Source organism: Zosterops lateralis, assembly GCF_965231275.1.
Source record: "Zosterops lateralis genome assembly, chromosome: 7".
Classification (NCBI taxonomy): Eukaryota; Metazoa; Chordata; class Aves; order Passeriformes; family Zosteropidae; genus Zosterops; species Zosterops lateralis.
In genome coordinates, this window is record NC_139767.1 from 33,657,000 (window position 1) to 33,672,833 (window position 15,834).

The 15,834-nt window shown below is 37.7% G+C and overlaps 1 protein-coding gene across 1 annotated transcript in view; it reads right to left on the minus strand.

The window, feature by feature from the left end:
* Window positions 1–15,834, minus strand: part of LRP1B (LDL receptor related protein 1B) — a gene marked incomplete at its 5' end in the record, with an annotated part of 645,110 nt that overhangs the window by 80,023 nt on the left and 549,253 nt on the right. The window contains 3 exons of the mRNA XM_083865658.1: window positions 2,986–3,134; window positions 3,911–4,099; window positions 15,372–15,571. Coding sequence (XP_083721784.1) covers window positions 2,986–3,134; window positions 3,911–4,099; window positions 15,372–15,571 — 538 coding nt within the window. The remainder of the gene's footprint in view (window positions 1–2,985; window positions 3,135–3,910; window positions 4,100–15,371; window positions 15,572–15,834) is intronic.

Here is a 15,834-nt window from a genome sequence, read left to right on the forward strand (position 1 = left end):
ATTGTAAACCCAGAAAAAAATGATGAATAACCAATGTCAACCTCTAACTTCCTGCCTGGAGCTGCCTCTTTTACATAATTCTGCTCTCCACTCTGTGGAATCCACAAGTGATAAAATATTGCTCCTCAAGTATCCAAGATGTGATGCTATTTCTTGAATTCATACTACCACTGAATTAATTAGACTGGAATGAAGCCATTCAGTCAACAGTTAGTGTAGAAATTCACTGTGGAATAAGCTTCTAGTGTCACTTAAGGATTTTTTTTTTAAGTGCCTTTTTTTTAAAGCCAGATTTGAGGAGTTAAACACAGGGGAAAATTTGTAAGAAATTCCCCATTTTAAAAGTGATTTACATCTTAAGGAAACAGAAAGGCAGTGGGCAGATCTCTTAAATAAGATTATTATTTGAGTGAAAATAATAAAATAATATCTTTTATTAAGATGGCCACTGCTCCCTAAAAATTAGGAGTGAAACTTCTTTAATGCTGGAAATCATTATCATGCATCATGATATAGAACATTGTAAGAGGTCATTAGCACAATTCTAATAAAAAAGGTACTAGAAAATCAGAGTACTAGAAATCTTTTTAAGGCCATATGTACTATAACAATCAACCAATTAATTGTCTGGTTAGAACACTCTAAAAGCTTTTATCAAAGTGGTTCTCTTATGACTAATCAGTATGTTGTACTTCTCAACCTTATATTTTAAGAAATAAAGTAATAAATGTTGATTTTAAGTAATAGGGAATGCAATTTAGTGTTTTAATTGATTATTTTTTTCCCATTTTACCTATTGGATTGTTCTTAACACAACCCTTTCATTTTCCAATCTTTCTCACTGGACTGAGCTTGTTTTCTTTTGTTTTAATGCAAAAACCTCATTAATGCACTCCAAATCACTTTTATACACACTTTTTTGTATTTTGATATTTCAGACAAATATTTTTTCAAGGCTATTTTCACGGGTTTAGCAGCCGCATTTGTTCTGGTGACTGGCAGGAACATTGACATTTGAAAGTGAACAAGTCCTGCACTCTCTGGAGCAAAAGCCATTTGCAAGTCTCCCACTAACAGCCTTGGAGACGAAACACTCTAAGTGCACCCCTGAGTGCTCAGCTCCTTTTAAAGCTCCCACATTCCCTGGGTGCCAGCACTCCTGTTGGAACACTGGAGGATGAGAATTTCAGGCTTTCTGTGCTAAAAGACACTGACCCTCAAGCAAGCACTGCATTTGACCTGAGGTAGTGGGACAGGCTTCCGAAATTGAGTGATAGCACAGGAGCTGTGGGTGTGTAGTTTGAATAGCATTGTGCGATCTCACAGGGTGAAAAAATTAGAATTTAAGGTTTTAGTATATAGTGGAGCAAGATGGAGGATTTGGGCATTGTCTAAGTCCTTCTTCTTCATGGTCCTGGGTGTGTCTTTTTTTACTGCATTGAAAGGGTCTGCATTGTGGACATTGGGTGGCCAGTTATTGGGTTCAAAAGTATCAATAACGTAGGTGTTATCCCGTTATTGGACAGTTTATGCTTAAGAAGAGTTTATGCTTAACCTTGAAAAGAGTTAGAAGCATCCATTTTCTAACTTGTTACTTAGAGCTCATGGCTCGTGAGACTGTATTACAGATAAGAATTAATAAACACCGAGTCCAAACATGAAACTGCAACTCCTGTGTATTAATCCCAGCTCTAACAGGAAGAAAAGAAGATAAGAAACCTGCACACTCCCAGTTTAAAAGCATGAGAAGAACACTGAGACATAGATTTGAAAAATCCCAGCTAATCCTTTATAGTAGATTTAAGAACATATACTGTATGTTAGAATGTATTCCAAGTAGTACTTTAGAATATATGAGATTGCATTTTAGAAGACATTTAGTGAACACTGAAAGCTGTGACTGTTACCCTTTTGCATATTTTTAAGCACTACAAGTACTGCAAGCCTTGGTGATAGTCAGAAGAAGAACTTGCCTGAACAGCAGAATAACAGAGCTAAGGGCACAGATAAAGAAAAGAACACAGACTCTAACATGATATGTTCCCTTGAAACATGCCAGGAGGGCCAAAGCACACATGGGAGAGATAAAGGTGAAGAGGTGAATGCCAGGAGACCACCACCATGGCCTGAAGACCACCACCACAACAAACTGAGCATGCCCAGAAGGGTGTGGAGTTAATTACCATACCAAGAGAGGATGGGCAGAGTCAGGGAATGAATATGTATGAAGGGGGACCATGGAATGTCATGCACATGTAAGATCTAAGGGAATAATAAGGAGGGCAAGTTCCCTGGTGGGAGTGTGTGTCTTTGGTAAAATTATTCCCCACACATCTCAACATCGATAAACACATACCACTCTAACAACTATTTTTAGCTGTTGAGTTGTCCTGGTTGTAGTGTAGGATGTACACAAAGTATTTATTCTATCACCATCTTCATGAGCTGTTGGAACCAGGTGGGGCAGTGTTTTCCCAGCCCCCCTTCCTTTGGGCTCTTCTGCTCATGACCCATTAATGCCTGGCCCACGACTCACAGGTAACTCCCTCCAGGAGTTATCTCTGTTTAATGGGCCATCAAGGACCCACTTCACAGCTCATCATTCCATTGTGAGATGCTCCACCCAGGGGGAGGAGCCAAGCATTCCCACCTGGATATAAGCTGGGATTTGGGACAGTACAAGCAGCTCTTACCCACTGGATTCCCACAGGACCAGAGCTCCCAGACCTTTCTACAGGATCACTGCTTCAGGAAGAGCACCTCACCTGGACTGCTTCCACCACCCTGCTCAGGTTGTATTCTGACTCTGTCAGTGGTCTTTGTATTATTGCAATTATTTTATTTTATTTTAACTTTTTCCCTTTCTTCTTACTAAATTGTATTTCTGACTTGGAGCCTCTCACTCGTTTGGCTTTCAAACCATAAGAGTTCTTTCAAACACAAAGCCCCCCACAGGTCAAACACAACCCTCTGGCAGAGCCATACCTGGCTGGCAGTGCAGTTGGACAGGCACGTCCTGTTGTCGGCGGCCAGGTAGAAGTTGGTGGGGCAGGCACAGGAGTGCAGCCTGCCAGGGGCCAGCAGGCACAGGTGGCTGCAGCCACCGTTGTTCACCGTGCACACGTGTCTGGACACTGTGGACAGAACAGGGGAGGAAGATCAGAGCTTCTTATCTCAGCACACTTCAGGGTATCTGCTTTATGGAGGAAGAAAATCGTGTTCCATGTACTGTCTTTACAATGCAACGCCTCAAATCAAAAACCCACGGAGCAACCTCTTACTTTTGCCTTTAAGCTATTCTCTGTTGTATGCAAAAATGGATTATCACCATGGCTGGTAAGCTCAATACTCAAAGAATGAGAGAAAGAAAAAAAGGTCTATTTTTCTTTTTTTTTTTTTAATAATGAGAGAAAAAATTAGCTTATCTAGGTCAATTGCCAAAGAGCATTCAGTTACAATTCAAATACAGGGATATCAGCAGATAAGACACAATCATACCACTCATTCTCTGACATTCCCTCAGTCCAGCAGTATTCTTCTGCAATATTAACACTTTACAAAGAACCAGGTTAAAAGTTTTCATAACGCACTGTTCCCCTCTTAAAAAATGGTAACTTGTACTGTTATGCAACTGAACAGTTTTGTACTTTCAGTCAGCATTTGGGTTAATTATTAAGCATATGAATTATCTCTCTACTGAACAAGTTTTGTTAGATGTATTTAACATTGGGTATGCTTGAAACATGAGCCACAGATATATGTTCAAAAACAATGATTTGAAAACTTCCACAATTTGAAACAGAGCAATCATTGCAGATAAATGAGCATGCAGATAAACGAGCATGCAGCATGTGGCTACTCAGTTGAAAACATCAATGTGGTGCTCAGAAAGCAGAGACAGAACAATTACCATCGGGCTGCCTGTAAGAATGGTACACCTGGATGTCTGTGATGGTGTGCCACGAGTTCACCAGGGACAGCCTGCCCGAGCCAGAGGTTTTGTGGGCACGGCTGAGGGATTTGGTTTTCCCGTCTGTCCAGTAGATGTAGTCTTCAAACAAGGTCAGTGCGATCACCCCTGGGATGTCCTGGTTCGGGACTGGAAGGAGAGATGCTCAGGTTAGTGCTCACCCTTGGGAAACTGCAAAAATATTCCCCACTGCACAGGCTGACAGAACAACTGCTGTGGAATGTCCTGAGAATAATTGTGTTGACAACATCCTCAGCACCAGAGGGTCCAGTTACAATGAAGGTGGATGGAGGACAGGCCCAACTTCCTTAGAATTTGTTGTCCCACTCAGTGTTAAGGAAATGAAAGGATTCCAGTTAGAAAACAACCTCCAGATTTTAAACTGAAGGCATGTCAAACTTTAAAGTAATAAGCAACAAATGTAACTTTCCCCACTCTTTGCATAAGCAATATAAATTGGCTCTTTTATTGGAACAGAAGTTATTAGAAAACATTCAGAACATAATAAATACATTTCCTGATGCTCTGTGTTTAATACCCTTTCATAAAATTAACAGCATTTTATTTTATCAAAATATACTGACAAGAGTGACTGGAAAAATTACAAAAAAAAAAAAAATTGGCATTAAAATAAACGTTTCAGTAAGAGAGCTTATGGATTATTCCTAACATTACCAACCATACAATATAAAAAAATAAACAAAGCGATGATGATAGTCCATTGTTACAGTATCACAAAATGATGAGCCAACATAATTTGGATAAGGATGGGAGAACAAAAGGGAGAAAAAGCTTTGAAACATTCTTTACCTGCTGTACATTCCTTAATCCTTGTTCTTGGTAAACAGTAACAGAACTCCACTATTTTTATTTTTTTTCCCTCCTTTCAACATCATTAGTAATAATCATAAATGTCACAGGAGAATATCTGACCACAATAATTAATTTGAAAATTATAATCTTTTGTTGCTGAATCACTCCAATTACTGATAGAGGTGAAAAGGTAGAGCAGAGCAGGCTGACTGTCACATTTAACCAGCACATCCTTAACACTTTTACCTCGTTTTCTGCATCTTTTTACCTGGAAAGTGCTGACATAGAGTAGGCAAATCTCAAATTCCTGCTGGAACATTTCATACCTCACTGAGATCTGACAACTAATATTGAGTATATGGAACAAAAACTTAGAAAATTCAATTTTCTATCCAATAGTCCTCCCAGTACTGAACTCCAGTGCAGGCCACGTTGCCCTCTGGTCAAGGAGACCTTGGTGCTTAGGCCTGAAATTATTTTCCCTTCTTATTTGTCTCCACAAACCACATCTATCACACTGAAATAACTATCTGGTATTTTTGAAAGAGCTTCATAGCATTTCCGAGAAATCAGCCAAAGTCCATAGAAATCTCTATTTTGGCACTCCTTACAGAGGCAGCTTTGGCACAGTTCTATACACAAGTACAGTACAAGAACAGCTCTTGTAATTTCTGTGATTTGGAGTGTCCCATTGTGTAATGTTTCCAATAAGAAATACAAAAGGTTGACAGCAGAAGCAGGATGGGACATCAGAAACTGCTGCCCTGAATGACACCCTGAAGCGTTTCAGAAAACTATATATATATATATATATATATTAAAGATGTCAAAGGTCCCACACCAGTCTCTCTAAAGACAAAAAATTTCCTATTTTATCTGTCTGTTTTCTCTTTTTCTGATAAAAGTTAAGCTTAAAATCAGAATAAAAAGGCATATAAAAGCTTTAACATAAAAGGAGAGATTTACACAAAAAAAAATTATTCTGATTTCATCATCTTTATCATTCCTCACCAATGAAAAATACACCTAATAGTCATCCTTATTTTGGATATCCAGGAAGAAAACTCCATTTCCTAAGCATAGATATATGAATAAATGCTTACTCTGTGGGGTTTTGTGGATGTTTCTGGGTGGCCAGACAATTTATCCTGCCTTCATTGGATTAGACACACATCAGAATCCAGATGAAACTTTATATTCATGAGCTAAAGAAGATTCAGGAGATTACCATACACTGCCTGAATTGTCCCATCACACTGCATTAACAGGGAAGCCAAGTAAAGTGTGTGGCACAAAATATTAAATATTACACTTGGAACACTGCACATAAGGAAACTGGTAATTGATCAAGCACAATTTTCTTTTATTAAAAAAAAAAAAAAAAAGATTCTGCAAGCACCAGGTTTAAAAGCTTAGTCCTTTCAAAGCCCACCTTATCAGTAACAATGCAAAAAGCATTAGACTCTCCTCTTCTTATGTTCTTTAAAAAAAAAACAAAATATATTTGTTTCTAAAAACTGTGTTTCCTATTATTACCATTTAACGGTGTAAAGCTGAAACTGTCAATGGCTTAACTCTCACAGATTCAGGTTGCTGTTTGCCCTGTCACTGCTTTTATTTCTGAGCAACTCTGTAATTTTAATTGGCTTCTGCATTAACTTTTCATTAGGTCACGATCAACATCAACTTGCACCATTTAAAGCTGTAAAAGCTACACCTATTATGTTGTGAAATGCAGAGAAAGTTATTAAAAAATCAATTAAGAAAGCAATGAATAGTACAAAGATATGCAAATGAAAATGCACTTGAAATAAACAGGAAATAAGTACAGAATAACTGGACAAATATTTCTCACAAAAATTCTACACTGACCATAAAAATATAAAATTCTTATAAAAGAGGAATTAAAAATAATTACATAACAAAAAGACCTTATAAAATTTCTTCTAAGCTGACCATACTACTCAATGTATTTTCTTGTAGAAGATAAACCTGTAAAGCCTGAGAGAGTTTTCTGAAAACAGGCATTAAATGGCAACCAATGCTGACTTACTTTACTGTTTAAGGAATAGTTCTATCATGGCTGAATACAATTTTTCTTTGCCTTTTAGTGTGTTATAAGCAAGGAAACATCACAACTGTTGACATGTAAGAGGGTATAGAATTTAGAGTTCCCATCAACTGTGAATGACCAAACAAAAATGAACAGAAAACTGAGGTAATTTTTGCACCTGATTATCTGATGGAGCAATAAAATAGTCTCTCATGCTCTTTATTCTTTGCCTTTGAGGACATCAGTGTTTCATGCTTTCCAAAATTCCAGGCAGTGAATATTGATTTTTTTATAAATGTATGGAGTAGTAGAAACACCCACTTTCCTCTTTTTTACTCTTCCCTTGAACTCCAAAAAAGCTTTAGGTGATCGATCTCGTCATAAACGACATAGAGGAGTTCAGTGTTGCAATGCTAATTATTAACCCTGCAGCAAACTCTGTGGGGTGAATCAGAGTTTTAAACAGGAAAGGAAGACTCATTGCTCCTCTTTCCTTGGCAAACACTGCAAAACCAGATTGTTTTGTGCAAATTTAAAGTCAAAGTAGGTTGGCCATAACAGAGCATCTCTGTTTCCTTTGCATCAGCAAAGGAAATTTCAAAATTTGAAAACACTTTATCACATCGCAAACCCATTATTAAGAAAGGAATATATTCTGTTAAAGCTAAAAAATTAAATTTTGTGATTCCTTTCCCCACTCCAGCCTCCTCCTCCCAGAGTTGGGCAAGTTACTTGCAATTCCTCCTCTTCTCACACACCTGCTGCCAACTCTGACTCTCTGGTGGTGTTTCATTTTATCCACAAATCATGGATTTTCTCACACTGAATGCTACTCCCAAACAGTGCTTGACTAAACGAGTAGACGAGAAAAGGGGCAAGAAAGAGGAAGCAGAAAGGAGAGGGAAGGCACAGGCCTTTCAGAAAGCTGCAGAAAAAGGAACAAAAAACCCAACACAGATAGGGAAGGGAATAAAAGGGAGCTTGCAGCAGATCAGAAGTGGTGGGAAATAAAAGTTATTAGATACTTGAAGACAAATAAAAATGACAATATAGAACATAATAAAGGAAGATAAAGTGCTGCATCAACTTAAGAGAAGAGCCACAGGAGGGAACATGATTATGTAGACACATGAGAAACATGACAGGCTTAAAATATATCTGTCTTTCTCTCTCCTGCATTTTGTATGAATTTTGATCCAAGAATATCAATTCATAGGCTGTGATATTTGTGATACAAATGTTTACTTTCCTCTGAAAAGTGAACTCTGCTTCCCTTGTATTTTCTGAGCACGCTTACCTAAGCATAAAAAGATGTTCGTTTGATTTCAGGAATGAAAATCATTCCATCTTGGATTCCTGAGCTACAAAACCTGCTTATGGAGAAGCCATACAGAAGTGAACCCCAGCTCCCTTGGCTCTTATTGAAACATAAGTTTTTTCCAAAAGTAAAAGCAAATACAATAACACAAATAATAATAAAAAAGGTCTCACTGGCAGGTGGTAAAATCAATGTACCAAAAAAAGTGTCCTTAAAAGGACAAATGTTGACCCCTTCTAAGAGAAAAAAATAAAACAATGAACCAAACAAAATTGTCCATGCCCTTCATATCCAGAAGATGGTTGATCACTTCCAAGACAGAAAGAGATGTGCCCCTTCCCTTTCCAAAACCAAAGACTTCAACCTCGCCCTACCCTTGTGCAAAATCTACAAAAACAGAAGGGGTGAAATATTCCTGTTAGGCTCTTCCCAAAAATTCCCCCAGCTGGAGTGCCAGTGCTGGGAAGCAATTGCTAAAGGTAATTAATTGTTGTTAATAAGCAATTTAAATGCCTTTCTAGCTCCCTGTGGCATTTGAGCAGTTTTTGTTTAAGAATTTTGGCGTCCAAACCTAGAAAATTGTCATGGGTGACCAAACCTGAAAAACCAGGCTTCGTTATTTTGAATTCCATTCTCTGAAACTTGATTTTCTGAACTGCAATACAACAGAAGTAAAAAGCTTACTGACTATCTTGATCTAAATGGAACCAGTGGTAATCTTCAAGGAAGGATTAAGAACCCTCCAAAGACAAAGTGCATCAAGGAAGAACGATGCTTAATAAGAAAATAGCAATTAAACCTACAAAACCAAATAAACTTGGAGATTGCTGATCTTCTCTTCTGCAGCAATAACTGGCCCCCACTGTCCTCTTTCCCTTGTAGCTATTTCTGTCTCATTTTACATTCAGCTTGGAACCTCTCTGAGACGCAGTCAATACCTTTTTATTTCCTGCACTACTTTTTCCTGATGCTTGCTCCCTTTGATAAAGAATTTGAAGTGCTTAGGCCATAAAATTAATAATGAATAATGACAATAAGATTATCTCTATTAAGCTTGTGACAAAGTATGTGGTTTTGACAGATATAATTAAATTTAAGTATATTACATTAAAATACTATACTTTAAAGATATTTTATAATCATTATTACTTTTACAAAATTGATGCTTTGTTTAAAAACCTAAACCTGTCAAACTCAATGAACAGAAAAAAAATATGATAATGGACTATACAGATTAAGTCCAGCAATTGAAGCTACTTTTCACATTAAAAAAATAAATTAAAAATACAGTTTTAGGATGCTATTACTCATATCTTTAATAACATGTCCATAATAAGTATTTCTTTCGGCAAAATTAACATAAATATCACACATCCGTATTGGGTTAAGTATGGAGGATAAAAGTCCTAACATTCAGTGGCAGGATATTTTGCAAGTATAAAAATGTAACTGAAACAATGAAAACTGAGAATATTTCACTACAACAAACTCACACAAAACTTGTTATACATCCCCAAACTGCTACCACTAAAGAAGCAGGGAATTTAGATTTAAATCTAAACATCTTAAGACACTAATGTATTTGAGATATTAAAGATCACTATTAGGTACAACATCACCATGAGAAGAGATGCATAAATTTTTCAAAATCTGCCCATAAAACCAGTTGATCAAAACTAGAAATGAAATATTTTATTGTCCCACTTTAAAATGTTTTATTACTTTTCAATTCACTGTGAGCAGTTGTTTATATGCCAGTTACTCCACAGCAGTACAGAGCAGTAATTAAATTATTCTCAAATATATACAAGTAGAACAACTCACAGTGCGCCAGTGAATTTCAAAAGTTTTTTAAATTATTTTTCAGATTTATAGAGACCCTTTACCTGCCTGCCTCTCACCTTAGACTCCTGTCTTGCTGCTGGTTTTGATATCCATTCCCAGTGACCCCCAAGCTATTCCTTCTTTTATCTTTCCCTCTCCTGCCATTATCCAATGTGAGGACAAACTACTGGGCCATTTTAGTTTATCTCATTTATCTTCTACTGACACCAAGGGACCTGTTCAACACTGCAACTCTCTTGATAAAACCCTCCCATTTTCCATTGTGTTGACACAACCATAGAGAAAACAGAAAATCTGGGGTTTATGTTCTCTCTTGTGTTGCCTGACAGCAACAACTGAATGGAAAGTAATGGCCATCCCTTAAAATTTGTGATGGTACAAGTCCAGCTCATGAAGAAATTTCAACTATATAGGAGTTAATAATCTAATCTAATTCAGGCACATTTCACAGGAGCAGTGGAATATAAAGAAACCAACCTTCATAAATTGGGCTCCATAAGCTGGAGACTGGGGAACCTCAGAGTAATGTAACTCTGTGAAATGCCTTTAATATAGGGGAATTTGAGTAATTTTTCCTGAATGTTATCCTTTAAAAGAGCAGGAAGCCAACAAAACCATCAGATTTGAGAAGACATATGGATTGGAGAGTTTCATCAGAACAATTATGAAAAGTGAACCCAGAATTCCATAATGAAGAGGAAGCAATTATCAGTTTGTGCTATCAGATGTGGCTACAATGAGTAATTCCATAGACTCAAAAGTTGGGAAAAATCTGTTGCCATATCAGAATTCCTCATCTGCACTGAGTAACAAACCCTCTTTCAGACTTTTCTAATTTTTGAAGTGAAAACTCTATGAAAACTTCCAATATAAATCTGGAAGGAATTGGTTTCTATAATCTTTTAGATCACATCTACATTAGGAGAATTTTATAAACAATTGGACATAGTCTCTTTTTAAAACTCTGGTGGCAGAGTTCAGAATTAGACACAAATACTCATTTTCCACCAACAAACTCCTTACAATGAGCAACTTTTGGCATAAAAATTAGAATAGTTGTAATCTCCAAACATCTTGTCCTTGTTATTTCAAAAATTGCATAGATACTCTCCAATTCTGACAACTGTAAACATTCAGGCAGAAGCTGAAGAAGTTGAAGTTCTCAAGAACAGGGTTTTTTCAAACTGAGGTACTCCAGGAAAGTTATTCTCTGTTAACACTATTACAGCTAAAGAAGTAATTTACTAATAATAATTTAGTTAAAGTGCAACACCTTTCCATTGCTTAATTTCCATGTCCCTGTCAGATGAAGGAGTGAAGTGCCCAACTTTTTTTTTTTACAGTATAAATTACCAACTTGACACAGTTTGAGGCCTAATCTCAGAGAAGTTTCTGTGCTTTCCTAAACTGGACTGTCAGATTTCCCTTTTTTAATTTCATTATACTGAAATGCTCAGTTTATCTCATAATGAAATGGGGGAATGCAGGCACCTCTGGGATTTAGGAGCCCTGAAGTTTGGGAAAACCTGCATGAAGCAACTAGATATCCAGGGAATTGTGAAGTCTGCATCTCCTCTGGGTGGTGGGAACCTAAAGCAGCTAAGTCTGACAAATTCTTACATTTTTTATTTTATTTTATTTTTAAGCTCACATAAGTAAATCAGTTTAGTGCTTAGCCAGATTAGTGCTTCAACACTTGCTTAATCATTTACAGGGTATAGCATTTGTGAATGCTGCAGTGCTGCACTGGCTAAGCTCTACAGAGAGTTTATATAACCAAGCATTAAACTTCCAGCAACTCAGCAAGATCACTGCTGCCCCCAGCACCAAGAGGAGCTCCCAAGCACTCTAAGATTTCTGGCCTAGTTAGCAGGTTTTCAACATTCTTACTAGGACTCTCTTGGCAATTATAAAAGACCATTTCTCTATTGAAATGCAGAGGAACAAGAGAAAAGCAGCAGATGTTCTCCTCAAAAAGGTTTAAGGTTCATAAGAAACAAACAAATAAAAACTCTCCATAACTTGTTGAAAAAATGTTAACACCAAGATCTAAATACAGGTAAACTCTCATTGCATGTAATAAACACTCCTTGGTTTAACAAATAGCTTGTCAATAATGATCCTAAGATCCTAAGATTGTCATCTTTATCCTAAATTATCTGAATATGGAGCACAGAACACTGCAGTGTCTCATACCATCTCTTAATGGTATGTATGAAATCCACTAATTCTGACAAGTTATTCATTTGCTGGGTCTTTTGAAATCTCTGTGGCATTCTCTAATACATTCTGTAATAGATAATTCAAGATCCAAAAATCATAGTTTCAGGAGAAAAACTATCAGAGCAAGCCAGCCTTATCCTCAGAGGTCACAGAAACAGGTGAGAAATGCTTAGTTTGCCATTAATAGCACTTCACTCTCAGCATTCCTGCTCAGACTTTTTCCTCTCCTCCATGAGAATGTGTTTTGTAGTCACTGTATCTGTGCTTTTACCCTTCTCCATTTGAAAACACAACGGATAAGAAGCAAACCCAACCCTCTCCCCCTTAGTTGACTTTGACAATACAAAATGTCCAAAATGACAAAGGAAAACAGACCATGAAATTTGTGTGAAAAACATGCCTTCAAGAAACACAGTTATCACAAGAGATAAAACCTAATCTTTCTCATTTAAGTGCTTATCATTGTGGATTACAGATATCAGAAAGCCAAGGGGGATCACAGTGCCAAACACTGAACTTCTCTGAGTTTCCCCTATTAAAATAATTATTTTACAACGGCTAAATTTCATCTTCCAAAAGATTTGTAGTCTTGTGGTGAATCATGAAGAAATTAAAAGTCTTATTTGGTCGGTTGTTCCAGGAGAAAGGGAAAAGACTCTGATTAAAGGCAAATTGATCATTATGTGGGAACTCTGCAAAACTGTCAAAGCTCCCCTTGGAGCACCCACGGGGTTGTTTCATCTGTTTTAGACACTAAGAATTCTATCATTGTTTTGTAAAATCCACAAAAACTTTTCTACAACTTCATTTTGATTTGATAATGATGTTTTGAGTGAAACTCCTGACAAGAAGAAGTGACAAATTGCATTAGGTGTGGGCAGCCGGGAGAGGATCCAGATAAGGACTACAAAGATGATCCAAGGCTTGGGAAGCTGCCATGGAGCAAAGGCTGAGAGAACTGGGCTTGTTCACCCTCAGAAAAGAAGAGGAATCTCATCACCCCATCCCAGCCTTTAAAGAGGCTTGTAAAGAAAAGGAGACCCCCTTTTTTTATGGAAAAGGTGAGGTGTGATGGGAACGAGTTACCCTTGGGAAGGTTCTAATTCAAGGAGACAAGAGGAAAAGTTTTCATAATGAGAACACTGAGCTGTTGGAATAATCTTCCCAGGGAAATGGTGGATTGGACACTCCTAAGATGCAGCTGGACATGGTTGTGGGTCATCTAGACCATGTTTTTCCAAGAAAAGGTTGGACTAGGTAGTCCATGAGGTTGGACTGGGTGATCCATGAGGTCTCTTCCAACCTCATCCTCTACGACAATTGGCTAAGGAGAAATCTTGCTTTTACATCATTTAAATAACTCAGGATTTTTCTTCCAAAGCTCACTTCTTATGGCTTGAATATTTATACACCATCTGGATTTCCAAGAGACATGTCCTCAAAAGCAGCACGACACCAGCTTTACACAAAGTCACTGCTGCTTTTGGAGCTTGCCTCAGATACTTCACTAGTACCAAATGTGGATAAATTTGCTGTGACATTGTGACAAATTCCCTTCTTCTCCAGGATCAGGCATCCTCAGAAGAAGACATTAACAGTGCAGATATAAAGCAGTTGGAACTGATTTTACCCAATTGTGCAGGAGAACCCCAGAAGGCAATGGACACTGAAGGTGGTCTGGAATTTTGCAGCTATCTCCTGACTTTAGTGACAAGGGGTCATTTTTGAGGAAAGAAAAATTCTGAAACTCTCAGGCTTTTAAAAGGGAAGACTGTAAAAGGTTTGACCGCTGCAGTCAGTTCAGGGCTAAGAGAGACACACTGGCTATTATTTACTTCTTTCCTTTGAAAGATCCAGAAAGAAGAGTAGGAGGATAATTTTATGAGAAGGAAAATAGCAGGATAGCAGCACAGGGAATGACATCAAGAGAAGCTTTGCTTCCTCTGTCAGAAGAACAGACTGTCAGCAGGAGCCCAGCTTGGGGCTGTGTCTGAGTGAGGGCTGCTCAGGTGAGCAGGTTACCACTGACCGGTGTTTGTCCCGAAAAAACCATGGACATTATGCTGAGATTAATGGGAATGTTTACAGCTCCCATAGCTACTGCTAGAGTGTCTCCAATCTACCATCTCAGACAACTGCCATTGAATTATTCATGATGTATTTATAACCTACAATTCATGAATACAAGGGCTAGAAAGCTTGTTGTTTTGGTATTTTTTAATTTATTTTTTTATTTTTTTTATTTCATGGTGAAGCTTTGATCTGAAAATAAAGTAGCTTTTTCATCAACTGTGGTTTGGACAGGACCTGGAGGCACCCAGTATGAGATAAAAGCCTAAAAAAACCCCAAATCCATGAAGTTTTGCCAGCAATGCAGCAGTGCTGACATTTGGGTAAAGATTGAGGAGGGAGCTCAGGTAACAATTTCATCTTAAATAAAACTCCAACAAAAACTTAAAAGACTGATACTACTTCATATATTTGAATTAAAATGAAAGATCTTTAATTGTACAGTTTGGAATATGAGAACTATTTATCACAGTGCAATTTTATTTTTTTTTAATACTTTATAGATAAATGACACAAGCTCTTTAATTATCTGTCAGGTGAGAAGCAAAACACAGGGATAAAGATTAGTTCATTACATAAGTGCTTCAAAAGTTATTATTTCACCCATCTACCAGGAAAGCCCCAAATTACATTTGAAATACTGAGCAGACTAATGGCTTTTCCAGGCTTTCTGAGGTGGGAGAAAAGGCTGATTTTAGCCCATTTCTGACACATGGTACAGAGGATCTATCCCTTCTACTTTTTTCACTCAAAGTTTCATTCACTTTGTAACTTAATCAAGAACATGTCTGTATATGCCAGAGTATAAAATTGACAGGCCTGCCTCATTGCTGTTCCTAGAGCTTCTTTTTCTACTTGACATATTTCCCACAAACACATAGTACTGCACATTTAAAAGCTATCCATATCCATAATAGAGAACAAAAATGAAAAGCAGATTTTAAAGTATTGATAAAAGGATAAGATTCGCCTTTGAAAAGGTTGGAAAAAGGCTTTAAAGGGAATTTTTTACATGATTATATATAACATGGAAAGCATCAAAAAGAAAAAAAATTCAAACAACTGAAGTGTTGACCAACCTTTATGTCTGTGAGACCCATCCATGTCAGAAAACTCAATGTGGTTTTCATCAGCCCAGTACAGTCTGTGGTTGACATAGTCTATGGTGAGGGCCATGGGCCTGGATATCTGTGTCTCTACCACCACGGTTTGCCTGGATCCATCCATCCCCACACGGCCAATGTGAGGGGACTCACAGCAATCAATCCAGTACAGGTATCTGGGAAACAAAACACAGCGGCTGAAAAACGTCCATAACTGACCACAGGAGATGTGGCTGCCCCATCCCTGGTCCAAGACATCAATAATTGACCAATAATGACCAATTTTTGACCAAAAATTGACCATTCCTAGTCCAAGACATCAATAACTGACCATAGGAGCTGTGGCTGCCCCGTCCCTTGTCCGAGACATCAATAATTGACCATCCTTAGTCCAAAACATCCATAATTGACCACAGAAATTGTGGCTGTCCCATCCCTC